The following is a 20,946-nucleotide window of genomic DNA, read 5'->3' as shown; positions in this document are numbered from 1 at the left end:
TGGCCAGATTGCGCAAAGCCCCCCTTTTCTGCCGCTGGCACTCGGGCGAGTTCAAAGCCTCACCTTCCGGGGCGCCCCTTCCGTTTCGAAGTTACCATCCTCTCAGTTCTACTTCACGTGAGGAACTCGCTCTTCCCTTGATAACCTTCACCTCGCGCCATGCCAGAGTGATGGTTTGGGAACGACCAAGTCTCGCTGCCAGTGCAACGGACCACATCGCTTCACTTTGGGAGCCCGAACTCCGTATCGATCATCTCCTCCCGTGGCGATGGCATTTCGCAGTGACGCGATTCACGTCGACACACCTTCATCCGAGATGTCTTACGATTCGGCAACTGTCATGGCCTATGATGCGCTATTGCAGAGCACGCAGTCTGCCTCCAAGAAGCGCAAGTCCCCCGAATCACCATCCTATCCCAGAAACAATCTTGCCAAGCGGCAGCGCACGGCTCCCTCCAACGAAGTATCGCGCGACCGCTCGCACCAGCTCCCAGCGGAGCTATGGCATCGTATTCTCACGTACCTCCCTCCACACTGCCTTGGCAAGCTCCTTCGCGTGAGCAAGAAATTCCAGGGATATCTTGAACCATCGATCAGTGCTAAGCCTGTGGACCACGGAAGCAGAGAGGCTCACGATGCCGGGGCCACCCTTTATGGCATCGAACCCTTCGTTCCTGGTCATGATTCTCGACCCCAGCTCTCGCTGAACTTTGAGGGCGGGAACATAGAGTCTTCGGCTGCCCTGGCTGCTGCTTCTGGGCCATGTGGCCAGCTGGGTGTCGTGGAGCCCCTTGCCGCCAACGATATCTGGAAGGCATCCAGGTGCCTGTACTGGCCTGCACTACCCTCACCCCTCGAGTCCAAGACAGAGCTGGAGATGTGGCGCCTAATAGCCAACCGAGGATGCCAATTCTGTAATTGCGAGGAACGTAGCGCGGTTCCCAAGACCACCTGGCATACTGGTCCTGGCACAAGCGGTGCCGCACCAATTTTCCCATTCTCAAGTCGTGCCTGCGGAGCTTGCCTCGAGTCGCTTTGCGTCAAGGTCAGCTATTCCTGCATCACAGTGAAGATATTGTGAGCTAAAGTTTCTAGGAACTTGACATCATTCTAGCCGGTAAGACGCCGTCTTTCCTCCTGCCCGGGATTCCAGTGGCCTCAGTCGCTCCCTACCGTAAGGTCGTGCCGCCCTCAGCGCTCAAGGCTGGCAGAGTCCCTGCCGGCACGCCCATTGTCAAGATGTACTGGAAAAGCCATGTTACACAGATCGAGGCCAACTTTCAAAGGGTCAAGCTGCTGGGCACGGGCGCTCTCGAAGAGTGGCTCAAGGGGCTGCAGCTGAGACAAAGCTCCATGCTGAAAGACATGGACAGGTTGGAGAGCTGGGCTGTCGAAGATGGCTTTACTACGATGAAGCGACAGGTGGCGGCAACGCTGAAGCAGCCCCCGTCAGCAGTATCCGCCTCAGCTGCAAAATCTCGGCGAGACCCTAAGGATGTCCTTGACGCGGAGTGGGATGAGGTCCAAGCCCCCGTGAGGACAAGACTTGCACGATATGCCGATGATTACATCCGACATAAATGGAAACACTGCAAGAAGCTCAGATCGAAATCCAGCGCCTTCTTCGCCACAGGACTGCTCATGTACGCTCAAAATAGATTCTACAAAGATGTTGCCAGCGAGGCGGTGCTCGATGAACCTGTCGAGGGACCTTGGGCACAAAAGCTAACCTTGGAGAATATGAAGTGGCTATTTGATCTCAAGATCAAGCCCCGGATTTGGAAAAAGCAGGAAGAATTATTCTTGTGCAACGGCTGTTCGACCACCCAGCTATACACCCTCGACGGCGTCATCCAGCACTATGCAGCCAAGCATACCGCTTCCCTAAGCCATGGAAACGTCGTCGTGTTTTGGAGGTCAGAATGGCCCCGTCCGCCCCCATTTCGACCTAATCCTGGAGGTCCCACGGTCAATGTGACTGAACCTGGAGATTCCGTACAGATCAAGCCAGAGCCGGATGATCAAGTCGACGCAGCACATTCAACAAGGCTGCTGTTGACTCTGCCTCCGCAACTGAACAGAATGCAGGAAGACCAAATGTTGCACATCCTCCCAGAGAAGTTCCGCGCCATGAACAAGTTCAAAGGCCCGAACGCCATCAGGGCAACGGCCATTGTGCGTTGTGTATCGCAGGAGCTCGAGGCACGATTCGGCGAGCTAGCAACGTTCGCCACTTTCCAAAGCCTTTTCCTGCAGTGTAAGATGTCATTGCCTCTCAAGAAACTGAGGCGTCTCGAGTGTGCCGCTTGTTCAGGATCAGCTCCAGTAGGTGCTACGGCGCCACAGGGAAGTATACCGAAATTCAAAAGCAGCAGCCATCTGAAGGGGAGCGGGGGCAAACCCCAATTATATTCTCTAGAGACTCTCTTGTTGCATTTCCGCAAGAAGCATGTCAAAGAAGTGCAGCTGAATCTGGACTGGCAAACACAGATGATCCGTCTTCCAGATTTGGACAGTATAAGACAGATGTTGCCGTCGTGGTTTGGCAAAAACGCAAACATCGATGCCGTGCTACAGGATGCGTATCCTGGGGTTGTTCCCGAGGGCGGCAGGCCTCAGCCTCGAAAGACGTTTAATTTGAGAGGAAGAATCTCCAGGGATGTGCACACGCTTGCGGACCAAGGTTCAGATGAGGATAGCGAAGCGTCGGTCGGTCAGCCACGCCAGGCCACGAACCCCAAGTTACGGCCTCGATCGGATTCTCAGAATACTGCTTACCGTAGTGCTCCACGACACCCCACAGTCGCCGACTTCAAAGGGCCACCTGTGTTGAGACCAGCTAGTGAGGTCTACGGCGCGCCCCTTAGCAAGAAGCAATGCCGTGCGAGAGAGCGCCAAGACCTCGACTCGTCTTCCTACAGGGCGTCGAATGTATCTCAGAATGTCCCAGCGGACTCAAGTAGGGGGACGCGTGAGTATCACGCCGCACCGCGTGCCGTCCAGGAAGTCGTCCCACCGCCATCGCACTCTTACGGCAACGACCGTGATACTGGCTTGGCGCACGGCAGTTTCACCCGCGGGACAGCCGGCAGTGCAGCGGCGGAGGTCATAGCCCATGTCCCGGACCACGCTCACGAGCACCGTGAACAGATACGGTATCCTGAGCGTGCTTATTCATGGACAGCCGACCCAGGTCCACGAGCTCCTCAGCCATATGCGCCTCCTGACCCGTTCCATCAGCAGATGCCACTATACCACCAGCCCAAGCCTCGCTACCCGCTTCACTCTGCGCGCACAGAGGCCCCCTTTTACGACAGCCTCGGACCACCTGTGTGCATAGCCGAGGCTCCATCACAACAATACACACCTATGTATCCCCAAGACGGATACTGCCCTCCACTCGAGGAGTTCGAGATCGTGGAGGTGCGCGACCCAGTTCATGGGACGTACCATGTCCGACGTCCGGTCCGTCGTGACGTATATTACATTGACGAGCATCCTGCTCCGGGAGGGGACGACAGCTACGGGTATCCGTATCATGGGGAACAGCGCTATTCGTATGGAGAGTCTTCCCGTTAGCTGCCGGTTCTGGACTCCAACGAACACGTCAGATCGATTAAATTCCGAATGTGACAATCGTGTGTGCCGTGTAGTATATATACATACGCCACAAGGCAATGCTGTTTTGCCTACACCATCTTAAAGGAGCAGCAAGATCCTGCCCCAGCATTCGGGTAAACAAAAGGGTCAGCACTTGGCAATCATCATCCTTCTTCTCTACTAGGTATCCCCCCATGATGGTAGTGTGAGTATACTTGAATTCACATACAACTTTGCAAAGGAGTGCGGAATACTTTTATACAAGAGTTGAAATCAGATATATCCGTCCCTGTCAGATGTAGTACCGCGCACTACTGCTCATGAGAGTGGCGCCCGTGCCCTCCCCTTGCCCCTCCGTACATATTGTTGATACAGATAGCCAAGAAGAGCGCGCCATTCCTTTTGTTACAACAATGAGAGCAGAAAATCCATGAGAGAGTAGCGTGAGTCCCTCTTCGAGCTCTCTCCCCTGCCGTCTCCCCCCTTCCCGCTTCGAGTCTCGTGATGCTCCTCCCCGTGCAAAAGAAAATATACATGTATCATCCATATCCGCCCCGGACCAAGACACCTGGCGTTTCCTACACCGTTCAACAGCTTCGGCGCGACGATGAAGGAGCAGCCAAGCCGTGGCAAAAAAGCAGCAGTAGTAGTCTGTCTATCCGCCCCTACACAACCTCGCCAATGATCTTGGCGGCTTCTCTATACGTATCAAGCAGCTTCTCGCACTTCTCGCGGTCTTTCTTCACCGTGTCGTCTTCGTATAGCAGCTCTTCGAAAAGACTCTCTCTGTATAGCTCGGTCACGAGGCGATTCTGCACAACATCCTTGCAGTGGTTGACCAGGAGGTGCATGACGGCCTTGGGTACCTGGTCCGCAATGGACTCGCGGACAATGTTGAAGTAGGAGGAGATGAGCGCACGGATGAGCTCTGTCTCCATAGCCTCCCGGTCTGTCAAGGCAGGCTCGTTAGACTCACCGCCCTGCTGCTGGTTAGTACAGGTGTCCCTGGTATTGTTCAGTTCTGTTCTTACATAGTGCGATGCTAGACCCTTGTTGTCATGGTCATCTTCGTAGCCATGGAGTGAGCGCATCGGCAGCTTGTCCTCTCTGCGGATGCTCGGGAGCCCGGCTTCCGAGGACTGGCTGATATGCCTGTGGCCGGGCACTGAGGAGGTGCTACTCGTCATTGCTTGACCGTCCTTGCCGAAAAAGTATGTCAAGAAAGAGTCGCGGGCATTGTGCAAGCCCTGGCCGTTGGCGTTCAGTCGTGACGGGGATGCCGAGCGAGCCACACCGTTGATGGCGGACCCGATGCTAGTATGTGGTCGCACAGCAGGCGACAGGCTCCTGCCAGGGTTTGGGATCTGTTTCCGGCTGGGAATCTCAGCCTTCTCTGTGCGGTTCTCTTCTTCTTCGTCGCCAGGCTCGGTGCCATTGGTGCCAAGCTCCTTCAGACGGCGCTTCTCACGACGCTCCCTCTCCTCCTGGATCAACCGTTGGCGCTCCTTCTCCTGTCGAGCACCGACGACGTTGCTCATGGCAGCCGCGGCGCCGAGGAAGTTGGGATGGTTTGTGTTAATGTATGCGCGCTGGATCGAGATGAGCGATTCGACGTAGTTGGACGTGGGCCCAAGTCGCTCCCGCAGCAGATCCGAAACAGTCTCGATGAGCTTGCCCTGTAGCCTTGGGAACCGAGAAAGTTCTGTTGAGCCACAGGTGTGGCAGATCTTGATCAACTCCTCATACACTAGCTCCACGCAGCGTTGCGAGGGGATCTCCAGCATCTTGATCTGGGGCTTGACGAGGAGATCGAAAGCCATCTCGGGGACGAAGAGGCTGGGGCGGGGACCAGTCGAGTTGCGGATCGCGGTCCTGATATCGAGAGCTGTGAGGTTGGATGTGGGGTCGATGGACTCGAGAGAGCTGCCAAAGACGGAATTGAAGATGTAGTAGATGCGGGCGCCGCCGCTGAGCTCCTTGGTGGAGATGTTGGAGGAAGTACCATCAATGGAAGATGTGAAAGATGTCGCGAATCGGGTCATTTGTTGCAGGATAAGGGAACCACGGTGCTCCTTGCCGCTGAACTGCATGTCACCGTAGGTGGCCAGCTCCTGTTGCGTCTGGCCCATCAGAGTGTTCAGGCGTGCCTTGATGTCAGGGAGACGCTCGCGGATGTGAGACATGAGTGTGGTGTTGAGGGTTTTGGCGAGAAAATGCGTGCCGCATCGGTTCGCAATGTTGCGGTAAGCAGGATGGTGCTTGAAGAAGTCGGTCTCGGCCTGGATAGCCTCCTCCATGGGCTTGTTGCCCTGGATATCCTGCTGCGAGCGGTTGACGACACCGATGAAGCCCAGCTTCAAGGGATAGACTCGACCCGAAAGAATATCCAGAGCATTTGTACCATGGTCCATCAGATCGATTTTGGTGAGCACGCCAATGGTGCGACGGCCGAGGGGGTCGACATGACGGGCGAGCTTGAGCGCCTCCGAGTTGACCAGGTCGACATTGGCAGGAGAAACAGCAAGGATAATGCTGTTGGGCTTGGCAATGTACTCGGAGATCAGAGTTCGGGTCTGCTTCTCAATGTCGCTCGGTTGGTCGCCAATGGGCACCTTGGTCAAGCCTGGCAGATCCACCAGCGTCAGGTTCAGCACATGCGGCGAGTAGACCTTGAGGTTGATGGGTTGTCGGTTGATGCCCTTGTTGTTGCCGGCTACTCGCGATGTTTCGTTCTCAATTTCCCTCTTCACGTCCGAAAAGTCTGTAAACCTCCTGTTGGGGATGTGGTGAAACTCAGCCCACTCGGAGCGGCGAGCCGCAGCGGGCGACTTGAAGGGGTCGCTTGTGGGATCGGGAGCATCCTCGTCTTCGGCTACATTGACGAGCTGCAGAATCAGAGGTCGTCGAGTGCAGATGCCGCTGCCACGGGGCAGAAAGTCGCGGCCCACAATGTTCTCGAGAACGGAGGATTTACCTGCAGACTGGGATCCGACGACAACCTAAGGGGGGCCTGTCAGCTAACGCAAGCTTTGATTTCGGGTGAAAGGGGAGACAAACAATCTGGGGAAGATCTAGAGAGTCATTTCCAATGGTGTTGAAGACGAGATCTTGCAGCTTGTTGACGGTGCTGAGCAGATCCTCGCCGAGGGCTGCCATAGCGACGTAGTTGTGTCGGAAGTCAACACAAACACGATTAGGCGCGCAGGTGGATGCAGGTTGGATGGGAGGTGATGAATAGCTTGCTTGCGCAATCAGGGCGTCTTGGTAGCGCTGCGCGTCGCGTGCGAGCCTTGACAGTTCATGCAGACAGCTGAGATGGCTTTTGCGTGGATCTGTCGCGGCGTGGATTCCGAGGCACTTGGGCAAGACCTGCTCTCAAGGTTGACGGATACGGATGGCGTAGCGCAACTACGTCGCCAGAGTTCACGTGCTTGCATAAGGTTATGCTGGCTTATGCACACTAGCAGGGTCTGCTAGCGTTGTGTTCCCTGGAACAGGTTTTATGCATCGGATCGGAGTGTTTGATCCCGTTGGCAGCCACAGCGGCACGCCCCGCTAGGCCAGTATTGCGATAGTCGCATGATTTGGCTGCGCGAGGTAGCGCGAGATTCCTGTAAGCAGTACTAGACGACAAACGGGCCGACCATACTCATCAGAGATCAAGGTGTGCTGTGCTGTGCACCTGATCCGACCAATAGCATCATGCCCGATCATCAAACATGAGTACGTTTGGCAGTCCAGGAGCGTTGCCTTCAACAAAGCCGACGCCGTGAGTCTTTTTGCCATTTGATAGACACCGCGAGTCCCCGACGCTGACCGTCTCAGTCCACAACGAGGGAGCTTTCCGCTGGATCATGAAGGTTAGCCAGACCCCACCAAATGTACATGATGACCGCGGAACGTGTCTAACGAGCGAAATGCAGGCGAATGCAAGAAGGCCATGCAGGCATATCTTGTGTGCATGAAAAAGGTGCGCGGCGTCAATGAGGATGAGTGTCGTGAGCTCGCAAAGGGGTATCTGAACTGTCGCATGGACAAGTGAGTAATGCCCATGTTCTGGTGCACAAGGACACACTAACTGAACGCACGCAGAAACCTCATGGCTAGGGATGAACTGAAGAATCTGGGTTTCGCAGAGCGTCCGAAGCCAAAAGAGCCAGAGAAAGGCGTCAAGGGGGAGCTGCAATGGTAGCCAACGCCATTCAAGGCGAAGACAGGGGAATCAAGTGTGGCCAACATCCGCTCCCCAGAACGGCTGTGGAAGTGTATAATGTGTACGATCAGATGATTCGGCTATAGCTGTTGTACATGTATGAAAAGACGTCTCAAATGTGAAGGTGGATGGCGTTGTTGGACCTGTGAAGGCGTGATGATTCAGAATGCATGGAGTAGACGTCACGATGCAGCTTTCAATGAGCGGTCTGGAGGTCAGCGAGGACTATTGCTATGTGGAAGAGCATCAAACACTCCTCGCCAAGTAATCAGTGCGTTCAGTGCCTATTACAACACAGGATAATGAGCTCGATGGGGCCGTCAAATAGATGTCGGGCGCATGTTGGGCATGTCCACTTACAGTATGACATGTGTCTGGGCCCCAATCTTCCACATGCTTGCAAAACGTCCACCACTTCTTCCAAACCCATGTACAGCTTATTAGACGACAAAAACACCAGTCCATGCGCAACTTGAACTGTGTCACACATCACAAGGTGAACAAACGCAAGATCATATTGTCATTTCGCGATAGCGCGGTCGAGACGCCGGCCGCTGGGGGGTTGCTGTGCCAACCACCGTTTTGATGTCCACGGCTGGAGACCCTTGCTCCGCGCACCGGCCGCTATCAATCAAACGACGCCCATCTCCCTGGAGCTCATATAAATTCACGGTCTCGGCAATTAACAACACTCCTTGCATCTTCAACGCACTGCGCATTCCATCGTTTATCCCCATTAGCTTCCCATCGTTCTTCATTGCTACAACTCCCGTGGCATCTCCCTCGCCATCGCCATGAAGCCTGCTGGTACGACCAGCGACACAAAGGTGTCGCCGCCAGCGTCCAGCTACATGAACAACGATCAATTCGGTACGTGAAAGGGCGGTTGGCTTCTGGCACCGAGCTCGGCTCTAATGACACCACACGTACAGCGAACTATCTATCCGAACTTCGCAACAACCGCCTGCAACGTCCTGGCGGCGCGCGCCCCCAGCCTTCCGGTGCCCGCCCAGCACCAAGCCGAGCCAGCACTGTTGGACGCCCCAGCCTAGACACCATTCCGCAAGCCGACAGCCAGACCAGCACCAGCCTCCCTCCCCAGCCTCGACGCGTTCCATCCCAGGCCCCGAGCGTGGGTGCTGCCAGCGTCTCGTCGCGCCTCTCGACATCTTCACGTGGTCGCGACTACTATCCCCAGGAGCGCACAGCAGCAGCACCATTGCGGGCGTCTGAGGTCGTCCCGACGTCGTCGTACATTGAGCGGGGTCAGCGGTGGATGGAGAAGGAGGAGGCATTTTCACTGCGTGACGCCATGGATGACATGCGTTTGCGCGAGACACCGGAGCAATCTGCATCCCCCGAGCCCAACGACGACGCTCGCCTGTACGACGCTGCTCTCAACGAGGCAGCTGAGCTCGTCTGGCAGCACCAGAACCCTGACAAGATCCCACAGCCAAATGGCCCCTACCGTTACCGACCACATCTTAGAAAGAACAGCTACGCGCACGCCCGCGCGGCGAGCGCAGGTCGGTACGGAGAGGACATTGCGGCAAGCGGCTTGGCTCGGGACAGTGGCGCTCGCTCTGTTTCCGCCAGCTCCTCGGACAGCGACGGGGCCTCTCGCATGAGTCGCCCCTCCGTGGACTCTGTCCGCACCCAGACCAAACCCTATGGAAGCATGGGCTCGCGGGCGCCCGTCTTTCACAGGCGGCGCAGCAGCATGAAGCGCAATGTGAGCGGCGAAGTGGAGAGGCCTTTTTCTGGTGATCAGATATGGGAGGAACCTGAGTCGGCGTCCTCTCGCGGGTCAGCCAGGACGGGTCGCGCGTCGCCAGACAAGCTTGTCAGCAAGCCGACCAACCCTTTGAACCGAGTGCGGTTCGACTCTCTGCGCGAAGAAGAGGCATCGCCGGGGAAGCCCTTGGATCGCGTCGAGATTTACCGGAACCCACCCACAAAGTCCCGGGATGCCCTGTACACCAGCAACGCTGGACTGCCAGAGCCCCCCGTGGATGAGACAGTGGAGCGAAAGGATGGTATCGAGGTCCGCAGCCAGGACATTCGCAACGCCACCAGTATGAAGCTTAGGGACCGCAGCGCCAAGCTGCCAGAGCCCACTGCCGTCAGCGACAGCCCTGGCCGGCCAATTGTAAGCTTTGATGCTAATTGGAGAGCCCCGGAGGAGTCAACTGATAGCCACCCAGCAGAATGCCAGCAGCGGCAGCGACAGCAACAGCCACAACCTGAGGCAGCCGGATCGCCAGCCAGAGGCCGCTTCCAGACATCGCAAGCCCGGCCTGTGGGTATCCCTACTATCTCTGTGGAGGAGAGCGACGCGCCGCGGACACGGGCGTCGCCAAATGCAAGTGTGCCGTCCTTCAGCCTAGAAGGCCCTGACGATGCAGCAGCGCGTCCTCTGCCAGAGATCAACGTGCCGACCATTGCTGTTGATGGGCCTGCTGGCAATGCGGACGCGTCCATCCCTGTCATTGTCACCCCAGATGACGGCGGCACGGCCTCTCCTCGACCATTGCCCGAAATTCACGTCCCAGGCATCTCTGTCGACTCGCCCAAGGGCGGCGATAGCAACGTGCCTGCCGTGGTCGCCCCACGTGGTGGCAACAGGGCGCCCCGAGCACAGAGACCTCTCAGTCACTGGTCTCGCGCGCCGGGGGCTCCCCGAGACAAGACACTTTGTCATGAGTGCGGCTATTCCATCGAGGGCCGCTTCGTAGCCTTGGCTGGTACGTCCGAGCGTTTCCATCCAAAGTGTCTGAGTTGCTACATCTGCGGCACCAGCCTTGAGGCAATGGAGATCAGTCCTGAGCCTGATCGACAGCGGGCCGAGCGCCTTGAGCGCATCCAGCGCCGGGCTGCCGGCGAGATCCTCGAGGAGACGCCCGGGCAAACAATGGCGGAGGACGGAGACGACCGGCTTCGCTTCTACTGCCACCTGGACTGGCACGAACACTTTGCCCCCAAGTGCAAGCACTGCAAGACATCCATCCTTGACGAGCACATTGTGGCCCTGGGCGAGCACTGGCACTACGGCCACTTCTTCTGCGCCGAGTGCGGCGACCCCTTTGAGCAGGGCATGACGCACATTGAAAAGGATGGCTACGCCTGGTGCATCAAGTGCCAGACCAAGCGAACCGAGAGACGCGCGCCCAAGTGTAGGAAGTGCCGGACCGCCGTCATCGGGGAGTACATCCAGGCGCTGGGCTACGAGTGGCATGAGCACTGCTTCCGCTGTGCCGAGTGCAAGGGGGGTTTTGAAGATGGACAGATCTTCCCCAAGGAGGTTCCTGGCGGGACGGTCATACTCTGCACGACGTGCCGTACCCGTGAGTTGAAACGATGATGACGACGACGAACATGCGCATGATTTGACGACAGCTTGGTGTTTTTGATTTTTGATCTTTTGCATTTTGGTTTGGGCTTTTGCATGCTTGTTTTTTGGTTTTGATTTGGCTTGTTGGATCATGGTTCTTGCATTTGCTGCGAAAAGGTGCTATGATGTTTAATATGGAAAGGGATCGGGTGAGTGAAAGAGTGTGTTAGTTTGGAATTCACATTGAGATGGGCATCAGTTTGATGCCGATGCTTTGCCTTGCGACTATATCAACCGACTCTCCCGTGTGTGACGGATTAAGCGTCGTATCCCAAGGTAGGCCAGGCAATTGTCAGCAAGTGCTGACGTTCTCTTGTTGAACTCCTTCCTTGCCTCGAATGGACTGTATCATACCAGCCTAGCCTGTCGCCCAAATGATCATCAAAGATAAATAGCCCCTAGAAATCAAGACCGGGAATCCCTCCTCGCGTTATCGTATCGTAGTCGTCATCGCTGGTACTTCTTTTCTTGCCTCAGTTACCGCCAACCTGCTCCTGGTGAACATCGAGCTGGTCACCGTCGGCCATCTCGAGCTATGCACGGTCAGTCATTTGGTCCGGGTACCTAGAGACACGCAGAAGACCTACCGCCTCAGGTGTGTCAGTGGGTTGCACACGCTGGCCTTCAAACAAGAACCGGACAGAGCTGATAGATTTTCCCTGGCGCTCGCAGAAGGCGGTCATGAGCTTCTCAAGTTTCGTGGACCGCTTGATCTTGAAGAAGACCTCGTTGTTATTGTCTGACACCTTGATGTTGAGATGCTCGGTGTTGGCGGGGGCCTCGGGGTGGCCACCGCTGGGAGTGCCGTTCTCCTGGTCGGACATGTTGTGCGTGGGATTTGTGTTGGCTTGTCTATTTCATGGATCGTTAGAAGCGAGATGGGTAGAAAGAAGGGTCTCGAAGGGCGCAACGCAAGAGGTGAGTTAGGTCATGCGCCGTTCCAGACGGAGAATCGGACGTACTCAGATATGTAAATGCGTGTGCGGCGTCAGGTAGTCTGCGCAAAAGCTTTGGTCGGCGCTTTGGAAAGAAGAAAAGCGACAGAATGAAGAACGAGGTTCCGGGTTCGGCGTGAATGGCAAAGGGAGAGAGAAGAGCGAGACGGGCTCACGCTTCACTCGCGGTTTCGAGAAGAAGTTGAAGGGTGGGGAGCGGCGCGTTTGATTGGCAGGGAACTGAAGGCCTGGTGAATATGGGTGGTGCCAAAAGCACTCATTTAGCCGCTGGGGGTGCGAATTCTCTGTAATCCGCACGCACCGATCGCAAACAAAAGCAGCCATGATGTCAAGCAAGTCGGCCAAGGCATGCAACTCAACACCTTCAGAATATTGGCAGCATCATGGTCAGTCACCTCAGCTCGATGCTATCCCAGCCTTTGAGTCTAACTGGGCGCAGGCTCCCAAAGATGACATTGACACGCAGCCGCCCTGCCATCCTCGTGCCGTGAGTTTCAAAGAAGCCTCACCTTCCTCTCACCGTGCGCACAGTTGCTAACACGCTCTAATAAGTGCGCCATTCAAGGTGAAGACAAACTGCGCGCACAATCCACAGGGTGATTGCTGACAAGTCGAGCAGACTGCCTGACCAAGAACAATTACAGCGAAGCCAAGTGCCAGTCTGTGATCAACGCCCTCTACGAGTGCTGCGACGCGTTCTACTCCAAATACGGTGAAGATGCGTCGACAGTCAGCTGTCCCAAGCCCAAACTGCTGCAACTCAAACTACAGCAGATGAGGGAGGGCAAATGAGTCGGAGTCTGTCGACAAACAATTATACAATCATACAAATCATGTAATTAGCACGGGGCCATGAGGAACGCGTGAAAAATCCGTCTCGCGCAGATAGAAATGTAACCTCAACCATAGCGCGTTCGCCGGTCTAGAGAAAGTCGCTGGGAACAGTTCGGAGGAGGCAAGTTTCTCTGGGCGATCATTGAGCACGCAAGAGATCCTCAAGGGACCTGAACAAGCATTGAGAGATACCTTGTTCCGAGACTCTAATATGAATGCCCTGACATTATGTTGAAGAAGAAGGAAAGGAAAAATCGTGCTCTGGTGGGGCGTCAATATGTGGTTGGAATCGGCGCTCGGTTTGGTGCATAACCTGATGAATTACCCTGTAGTCGTCTATGTAGGTAAAGGAAGGGCCCACCTTGGCGCGGCCGGCGGCGCGTCGGTGACTGCAGCAACAATTCAATGGTGAACTTTTGGAGCTTTGTTGTAGTCCAGCCTGACATTGATATTCACACTGAGCAACAGCACGACCCGCTTCTCCTACCATCGACAAGAGCTTTATGCGCGAGCTCTCTTAATTATACAAGGCTGCACACAAGATCACTCATCACATTTCGTCGGCCATGACCAGACAGCACCGTCGAGGATAGAATACTAGACCTGGTGACCGTCGCAAGCGTCAACCCACCGGCCGAAGCACCTTTTCGAAGTTGAAATCCGGCCTCAGGATACTCAAGAGAGATCCTCGACAGCGCTTCGGGCAATTGAGATTTCGCTCGTCGAAAATGGAGCTCGACAACACTTCAACGCCCCTCGACTGGGCACCAACAACGGAATTTGCAGGCCCCGAGGTCGAGCAATTCGCCAATGCCCTCGATGACTGCCTGACCGGACGCGCACCCGGATACGATGCTCGTGAGCGCCTGCTTGCGCTGCCGCGCATATTCCACAAGAACGCGACGCAGCGTCTGGCGAAACTGCGACCTGGGAGGCTGCGGACGGGCGATGACATGGACATGGACACGGACGAACTGGACAATGAGATCTCGCAGGACACTGAGGCCGAGATACAACGACTAGAAAAGGAGGTTCAGACGTGGGATCTACTGCAACGAGTGCTTCCGCTACGATACTCCGATGCCGAGAACGAGTCACACGTTGCGCGCTTGGAACGGGTGGCAGACAAACCCAGCCGTGCGACGACGCTGGAATCCTTCTTCGAGAGCGACCCGACTGCCCGCGAGCGAAGGGCCGTCCTCCAGTGGCTGCAGACCAGCGCGGCTTCGGGCCCCGATATCGACGAGATGACGCGTGAGCTGCAGCGGAATGCGGATCGAGGCGATATCATTGCACATGGCTGGCTGCACACACGCTCTGCAATCAAGATGAAGAAGAGCGTCACGGGCTGGTCGCAATTACTAGACCAGCAGCCTGGGAACGGCACCTCCAACCATCTGACCTCGTCGAGCGAACCCATGGTCACACAGCTCGACCCCGATGCGTGCACGCGACAGGGGCGCAAGCTACAGCCCCAAGACGAGTATTTTGAGCGCGCCATCTGGCTGGGCTGCTTCGAGCATCTGCGTCGGGGCAGCACTGCGGCTACGATCCAGGAATGGTGCCAGGAGCGGACAGAGGTGTGGCGTTCCGTCTCCATGTCAGGCTTGCTCCTACCAGCACAAGACGGCAATGAAGCGCCCACCGATCTGAGTGAGAGCTCGTTGGTGCTTTGGCGGCGCATGTGCTATGCGCTAGCAACGCAGGGCGGGACGAGTGACCATGAGCGCGCGGTGTACGGCGTGCTCTCCGGAGACATTGAGAGCGTGGAGAAGGTGGCCAGGTCCTGGGACGATCTCCTCTTCGCTCATTACAACGCCCTTCTGCGCACGCAGCTGGACTCTTTTCTTTTGAACCAATGCGCGGGAGGAGAGGCGGCGCATCTCACACAGACGTTCCCTTCGCTGAACGCCGTGTCGGTGCACGGCGAAGAGGCTGGCGTGGAGAAGCGTCTGGTCAGGCAGCTCGCAGCTCGCCCCTCTGTAGCCGACGAGGCGAAGGAGCCCACCAAGGCGTTGCAGGCTTCCATAGTTGCGAATGAGTTGCATCAATACCTGTCCGAGCAGGGTCGGCACCTTGCCTCCCCGACCCGCGGTCTCGATCAGCCACAATACTTTCAGCACGCGCAGACCGATGGGTTGCGGATTATCGCGCACGTTTACGTGCTTCTTTCGCTGCTTGAGGATGTGACGGCAAAATCTATTCAGCAGCGCAAAACGGAAGACGAGATCAAAGCGCAAGAAACGATTGTCGCATGGTATGCCGGGTACCTGCTTCGACAGCAGCTGCAAGAGCTTATACCATTGTATTCTTGTGTCTTGACGATACCACGGAGATACGAGGTGCTGAGCGAGAATCTCATCGAGGAGGAGGAGACAGAACGCCGAATCACGCTTCTCAAACTAGCTCGCAAGGCCAACATTGACATAATGGAGTATGTCAGGACGCAGGCAAATATCTTCTACCAGAAGGTCACCGAGTCGCCGACAGCAACCAAGGGGGCGCCAGCCGTGTTCCGGATTCTGGAGGAGAGCACGCCCGATTCCCAGTCTGGACAGTTCATCAAGGCGGACTTCCTCGGTGATGACGAAGAGCAGCTCGCCGATGCTCTGGATGAGTATCTCGTGCGGTCCCTGGAGTGGCTGTTGCTCGTCGACGAAGCGTGGCCAGATGTCTTCAGCATGGGTGTGAAAGCCTTTGTGTTCTTTTTGCGTACGTATTCGCCACGCCTGACCAGAAACTGAGTATTCATTAGCTGACAAACTTAGGCAACATGCATCTCGACGCAGCAAGGCGGTTGATGAAGAGCATATCGTTCAGCGCTATTCTGGCGGAGCGCTTCGGAGTAGAAGACGAGTCCATGGCCAACAGCATTGAGTTCTGGGCTGAGCAGCTGGAAGGGTTGCCTGGTAATGTGCAGACATCGCCTCTTCAGGTCATGACCGATGCGCAAAATTTCCGTGATCTGGGTCATCTGGTGCAGGCGCTGGATAGCCTGGAGACGACTGGGGCATTTGCTACCATTGCCGGAGAGTACGTGCCAACAACAAAACATCCCAATACCGTCAGGAAAAGGCTAACATGCGCAGTGCCGATGTCAACACAAAAGCAGCTCAATGGCGTCCGGAGCTCATCAACGCCGTCAAGGTCACAAAGGAGAGCATGCAGCCGTTGCTGCACAACTGGATGCTTGCCAGCATCCAGGACGGCAACGAAGCCCTGGCCGAGATCCGCCAGATGTACCTCCCCGAGACGATTCTGGCCTATGTCAAGTCCCTGCACTTTGCAGGCACGCGCCTGACGAGGGACTATCTCCTGGAATGCATGGAGCTCGCGACAATCATCACAGAGCGCGACGCCGACCTAGAAGCCACCTTTGTCGAGGCGAAACGTGTCAGGGAGCTTCTCGAGGCGTTTGCCGCCAGCAGCAAGGCGCTGGCTATGGCGCCAGGGGAGAGGACGGGCGCGCCGACAAAGGCGGGAGCCAAGAAGCTACGGGAGAAGGGGTGGACAAGAGACATTTGGGCCGTGAGCTTGGGAGGATCATGATGATATCTGGCTGTAGTACAGCGACTGGGACGAGCAGCATAATATCAAAGAAGACGATCAGAGTCGATCACGCGCAATGTCATGGAGAAGTACCTACATCTAGAAGAGCAAAAGCGCTGTTCTACTCTTGTTATCCACCAAAGGGGTGTCACGTGATATCATTAAAACTCTAAGACAGAAAATGTTGCATGTGAAGCTGTATCTGATACGTACGAGAATTATTATATCCCACTACCATCATTCCCACGCAAATTTCACAATGACCGCACCGGAAGTTTCACCGTGCCGGATTCTGGTCATGGCCTCTGGCTTTGGCTCGAATTTCCAGGCTCTCATTGATGGCGTGTCAAACGGGCAGCTCTCAAACAGCCGCATCATCTCGCTCATTACGAACCGGAAAAGTGCGCACGCCACTGTTCGCGCGGACAAGGCGGGTGAGTACTTTTCTATAAATATGTGATGAGGATGGCAGCTAATTTCACGACCAGGTATTCCTTGGGAGTACTTCAACCTGATCAGCCACGGGTTCTTGGGGAAAGGAGAAAAGGACGAGCAGAAGGTAGCGGAAGGCCGTCGTAATTACGACGCCGCACTAGCCGAGAGGATTCTCTCAACGGAGAAGGAAAAGCCTGAGTTGATTGTTCTCGCCGGCTGGATGCATGTTTTCTCGCCTGCCTTTCTCGAGCCGATCGAAAGGGCAGGGGTGCGGATCATCAACCTCCACCCAGCGCTACCCGGTAAGTTTTGTCGATGAATACAGTTCTATTTCTGCAGCTGACGAGGACCATAGGGGAGTTTGATGGGGCCATGGCGATTGAGCGAGCGTTCGAGGAGCTGAAGGCTGGGCGGCTCACACGCACGGGCATCATGGCCCACTACGTGATCGATGAGGTGGATCGGGGTGCCCCCATCTTGGTCCAGGAGATTGAGTGGAAGGGAGAGGGCCTGGACGAGCTGAAGGAGAGGATACATGCCCACGAGCACGAGCTGATCGTGAAGGCGACGGCCAAGGTGGCGCAGGAGATAGTGGATGGCAGGGGATCATAAGGCTGGCAAGATACCAAAACAATGCAATGTCGATATGGGCTGCTAGGCAATCCTGCTCCCTTAAATGACATGCCTGATATGACAGACGCTTGCATGGTCTCCGAGATCAAGTGTTTAATGTTGTCCCTAAGTTAGGTGCCTGTCTTATACGCGTTCCTGGGACCGGGACCCCGCCCCCACATTGACGCGGGTAAAGCAAGTGAAGCTTGTCAACCGACTCCCGCGTCATCTTGGAACCTGCATCCACCAGCTTCACCTCCCGCTGCCAATGTCATACACACCCGTCTCCAGCGCGACGCCACCCGTGCCGCCTCCCAAACCAGGGAGCCATGAAGCCAGCGGCGTCAATACGCCAGCTCTCCCCACAACAGCAGACGGTCGGCAGCCACCTGCTGCACATGCGCCGCCGAGGCAGCAGGTCCCCGATCCTGGAGAAGGGTGGTTGCCGCAGATGCTACAGGACAAGTCGTACGTTCCTAATTCAAATCGGAGTCTATCCCCTTGGGTCTATGTAGGCTGACTATATTCCATGTAGGAAACAAGACATTGCCGCCATACTAGCCGACCAGAAACTACTCAACGCCCTGACCAACGCGCCCCAGACCATCCACCCCAGCCTGTCATCGTCCCACGAAACGCTACAACAAGCGCTCAAAGACAACATTGCGTTGGCGAACCACGTGTCGCAGTTATCGACACAACTGTCCCATCAAAGAGGCGCGACGCAGGCGCAGCTGCTCAGCACCCATGCGCTGGAGCGGACGTGGCGGGCGAAGGAGGCGGAGATGGACAATGCGCTCGCCCCGTTCGCCCCGGCGCGGCTCTACCAGCAGCTGAGCCAAGGGGTCAACGAGCAGGGACAGGTTTGCTCGGCCATGGAGGAGAGCTTTCTGGAGAGCGAGGATGGCGAGCTGGCGGAGAGGGAGGTTGCGGACTGGGTGCGTCGGTACCGCGAGGCGCGGGTGGGATTCTACCTGCGGAGCGAAAGAAAGGAACGGTGGGACGAGGGCCGTGTGGGCGGTTGGCGTTAATCACAGCAGCCAGGGGGGCCAAGATGCTGTCGTGTGGTATATATTATGCATGGTGTGTGTATATATGGGGTATTGATACGCTGGGTGAACTATCTCAATGTGCTAAATGGGCTCTTCGCCATGTCCGGGCTGCGAGGGCTGATGGGTAGGGCGAACAGATCGTCGTCCTCCGCCTTGGGCCCCGTGGGCGCGGGATCCCCCTTGACCACGGCATTCAATGAGATGGCGCCGCCCATGGGGGCAACACCGGGCGAGCGCTGGGGTATGCTGCCAAACCCTGACATGGCAATATCGTCGCCACGCGGGCTAAGCGTCTGGCTCTGGCTGCCCTCTGTGAGAAAGGTGTTTGCTAGTGTCCCGCGGTTAGTCGACGTAACGTGCACGATACTCGATGGGAGAACATACCCGATGGCTCCAGCTCGGCCGGGCTGGTCCCCAACTTGAGACCGCGCAACTTCTCGCCCAGCTTGCCGCCGATGGGACTGCGTGGCGTCAAGGGCGTCATGCCCGCGGCGCTCAGCACGCTTCCTAGACCATCGCCCTGCTTCTTCTCGGTGAGGAACGTATCCACGATCCAGTCCCGCTCTGCGCGTGCCATTTCCAGGCCCACGCTCTCCGTATTGAAGGACAGTTCTGACGCCATCTCTGCGTCGAGCTCGCGCAGGCGCTTCTTGGCCCATATGGTGTGCAAAACGCCGCGTGTACCGCGTTGATCCTGGAAGGACGGTGGGAAGATTGCGGGCAGAGGTTTGAGAGTGATAGCCTCGAGAGACGAAGGGGGTGTGATGGTGACCGTGGAAGGAACTGGCGCGTCTGGTGGCAGGAGGAAGAAGATGCGGCGGACAGAAGACGTCGAGTCTACATCGTTGGCTGGCAGAACCGTGGATTTGCCCGGCCAGGAGACGTGCCAGTCATTGCTCCTGGCTGGTGTTGCTGGTGACGGCGCATCGACTGGTGCCGTTGGCAATGCCGATGATGAAGATGGCGCAGATGCCACGGCACCAGGTGCCCATTCCACCATGAGGATCTTTGTGCCTGCATCGCTAAACTCGAAACGTGCAAGGTGAGACGTTGACAGCTCGGTGGTTGTGTCTCCTGTGAGGCCAGGGTCAGGGACCGCAGACATGGTGGCGGCGGCCAGTGGTGTCAATACTTGACGTCTTGCAGCGCTAGCACAACTCGGTCGACGGCACTTGGCTAACTAGTATCGCAAGGTCGACCAGAATCCACGATCGGATGGAATGTGCCGGGCGGTAGGGCGCGCTTGGGGGGGAAAGGATGCAGCGCCAGTCTGTGAGTGATGAGTGACTGGAGCTGGTGGTATGTGACGTGAGTGGGAGACTGGAGATGTGACCGCGGCGATAAGAATAGAACAGTATTGTTTCTGCCTACCTTACCTATTGCCCGGCGCGTGCATGCATAGCACCTGCGTGCAGCTGGCAAGGTCCGGGGCTGGGACACTGGAGCCTGGGTGACCTGGAAGAATGAGGGGGCCCCGCGCTTCTTCTTGAAGACAGACGGGGGGCATCGTGGAGTATTCGTGCTGCTATCGGAGCGTCCACCGCGGTGGTCAATTTTCCAGTGCATAGGATGTTATCGATTACATGATTTGGATATTGTTTGAGTGCTAAGATTCGTTAAATGATGTGAATATACCTGGCGTTGACATAGGTAAGCAAATGAGTATTGCCAGCGAAAACTTATACATGTACGTAACTACTTCATGTTCCTTACGCACACACCAGCTGCGACAACAACACAAGCACCACGTGGAGAATTTGAACACGCCAAATTGATATAGTAATGGAGCATCTTTCAGTCATTGCGAGTTGCAAGTCCACCTGTGAATGTGGTCAATGAGCCTAGGTGCTCTGCCTCCAGGGTAGCCAGACACTGCTGAGACATGCTCGCCCCAGCAGACATGCACGACGACGTCAAGATCAGCGATTGTAGGACGCTTATCCCTCGGGCGTAACCCTGCAATGACCCGTGAGAGGACTGTGGTCTTGCGACGTGCGAGTTGGAGGAGTCTAGGAGACGTATCGCCGGCAGTTGTTTGTCCGACTACGTCCGTAGCGTCGTCACCACGGCATATGAGCGATCGGACGCATAGTACTACTTGCATACGTGGTAGTAGTAAGTATGCAGTCTCAACGCCGACGAAGTGCGGTCGGTCCTATTCGATTGACGACATATTGATATACGTAGTACATTCTCGACCTTCTGCGCACCTGGCGACCCAGCACGGAAAGGCAAGATGTAGTAGCGAGCAACGAAGCAAGAACAGATGTCGATCAAAAGGAAAGTTTAAAAAGAGGATGCTCT

At 56.2% G+C, this 20,946-nt stretch overlaps 7 protein-coding genes across 7 annotated transcripts; 4 read left to right on the top strand and 3 right to left on the bottom strand.

Annotated features, from left to right (window-relative positions):
• Positions 1 to 316: 316 nt before the first annotated feature.
• F5Z01DRAFT_675007 (uncharacterized protein) lies at positions 317 to 3,579 on the top strand (the record flags this gene model as incomplete). Its single annotated transcript, XM_046265102.1, has 2 exons — positions 317 to 1,045; positions 1,096 to 3,579. The coding sequence occupies 2 exons, from the start codon at positions 317 to 319 to the stop codon at positions 3,577 to 3,579; spliced, it is 3,213 nt and encodes a 1,070-aa protein (XP_046117523.1).
• A 686-nt stretch (positions 3,580 to 4,265) lies between these two features.
• Positions 4,266 to 6,756, bottom strand: F5Z01DRAFT_637343 (dynamin-A; the record flags this gene model as incomplete). The annotated part of the gene is made up of 2 exons (XM_046262272.1): positions 4,266 to 6,599; positions 6,658 to 6,756. 2 exons carry the CDS (start codon positions 6,754 to 6,756, stop codon positions 4,266 to 4,268), a joined length of 2,433 nt encoding a protein of 810 aa, XP_046117522.1.
• Positions 6,757 to 7,319: 563 nt separating this feature from the next.
• Positions 7,320 to 11,174, top strand: F5Z01DRAFT_681992 (LIM domain-containing protein; the record flags this gene model as incomplete). The annotated part of the gene is made up of 6 exons (XM_046265732.1): positions 7,320 to 7,369; positions 7,426 to 7,460; positions 7,524 to 7,638; positions 7,693 to 7,768; positions 8,415 to 8,538; positions 8,746 to 11,174. 6 exons carry the CDS (start codon positions 7,320 to 7,322, stop codon positions 11,172 to 11,174), a joined length of 2,829 nt encoding a protein of 942 aa, XP_046117521.1.
• A 503-nt stretch (positions 11,175 to 11,677) lies between these two features.
• F5Z01DRAFT_675003 (ubiquitin-related domain-containing protein) lies at positions 11,678 to 12,028 on the bottom strand (the record flags this gene model as incomplete). The annotated part of the gene is made up of 2 exons (XM_046265101.1): positions 11,678 to 11,737; positions 11,792 to 12,028. The coding sequence occupies 2 exons, from the start codon at positions 12,026 to 12,028 to the stop codon at positions 11,678 to 11,680; spliced, it is 297 nt and encodes a 98-aa protein (XP_046117520.1).
• A 457-nt stretch (positions 12,029 to 12,485) lies between these two features.
• On the top strand, positions 12,486 to 12,952 carry F5Z01DRAFT_675002 (uncharacterized protein; the record flags this gene model as incomplete). The annotated part of the gene is made up of 3 exons (XM_046265100.1): positions 12,486 to 12,647; positions 12,713 to 12,725; positions 12,780 to 12,952. The coding sequence occupies 3 exons, from the start codon at positions 12,486 to 12,488 to the stop codon at positions 12,950 to 12,952; spliced, it is 348 nt and encodes a 115-aa protein (XP_046117519.1).
• Positions 12,953 to 13,722: 770 nt separating this feature from the next.
• Positions 13,723 to 18,770, top strand: F5Z01DRAFT_681991 (107-domain-containing protein; the record flags this gene model as incomplete). The annotated part of the gene is made up of 6 exons (XM_046265731.1): positions 13,723 to 15,706; positions 15,763 to 16,027; positions 16,084 to 16,500; positions 17,882 to 18,058; positions 18,126 to 18,536; positions 18,635 to 18,770. 6 exons carry the CDS (start codon positions 13,723 to 13,725, stop codon positions 18,768 to 18,770), a joined length of 3,390 nt encoding a protein of 1,129 aa, XP_046117518.1.
• Positions 18,771 to 18,796: 26 nt separating this feature from the next.
• Positions 18,797 to 20,175, bottom strand: F5Z01DRAFT_147557 (uncharacterized protein). The gene has a single exon (XM_046257708.1). It carries the CDS (start codon positions 19,745 to 19,747, stop codon positions 18,971 to 18,973), a length of 777 nt encoding a protein of 258 aa, XP_046117517.1. The 5' UTR covers positions 19,748 to 20,175; the 3' UTR covers positions 18,797 to 18,970.
• Between the last annotated feature and the right edge of the window lie 771 nt (positions 20,176 to 20,946).

The sequence above is a fragment of the Emericellopsis atlantica genome, assembly GCF_019669845.1.
Source record: "Emericellopsis atlantica unplaced genomic scaffold F5Z01scaffold_16, whole genome shotgun sequence".
Lineage (NCBI taxonomy): Eukaryota > Fungi > Ascomycota > Sordariomycetes > Hypocreales > Bionectriaceae > Emericellopsis > Emericellopsis atlantica.
The sequence above is the reverse complement of the archived record's forward strand: the minus strand, read 5'-3'. Positions and strand labels throughout refer to the sequence as shown.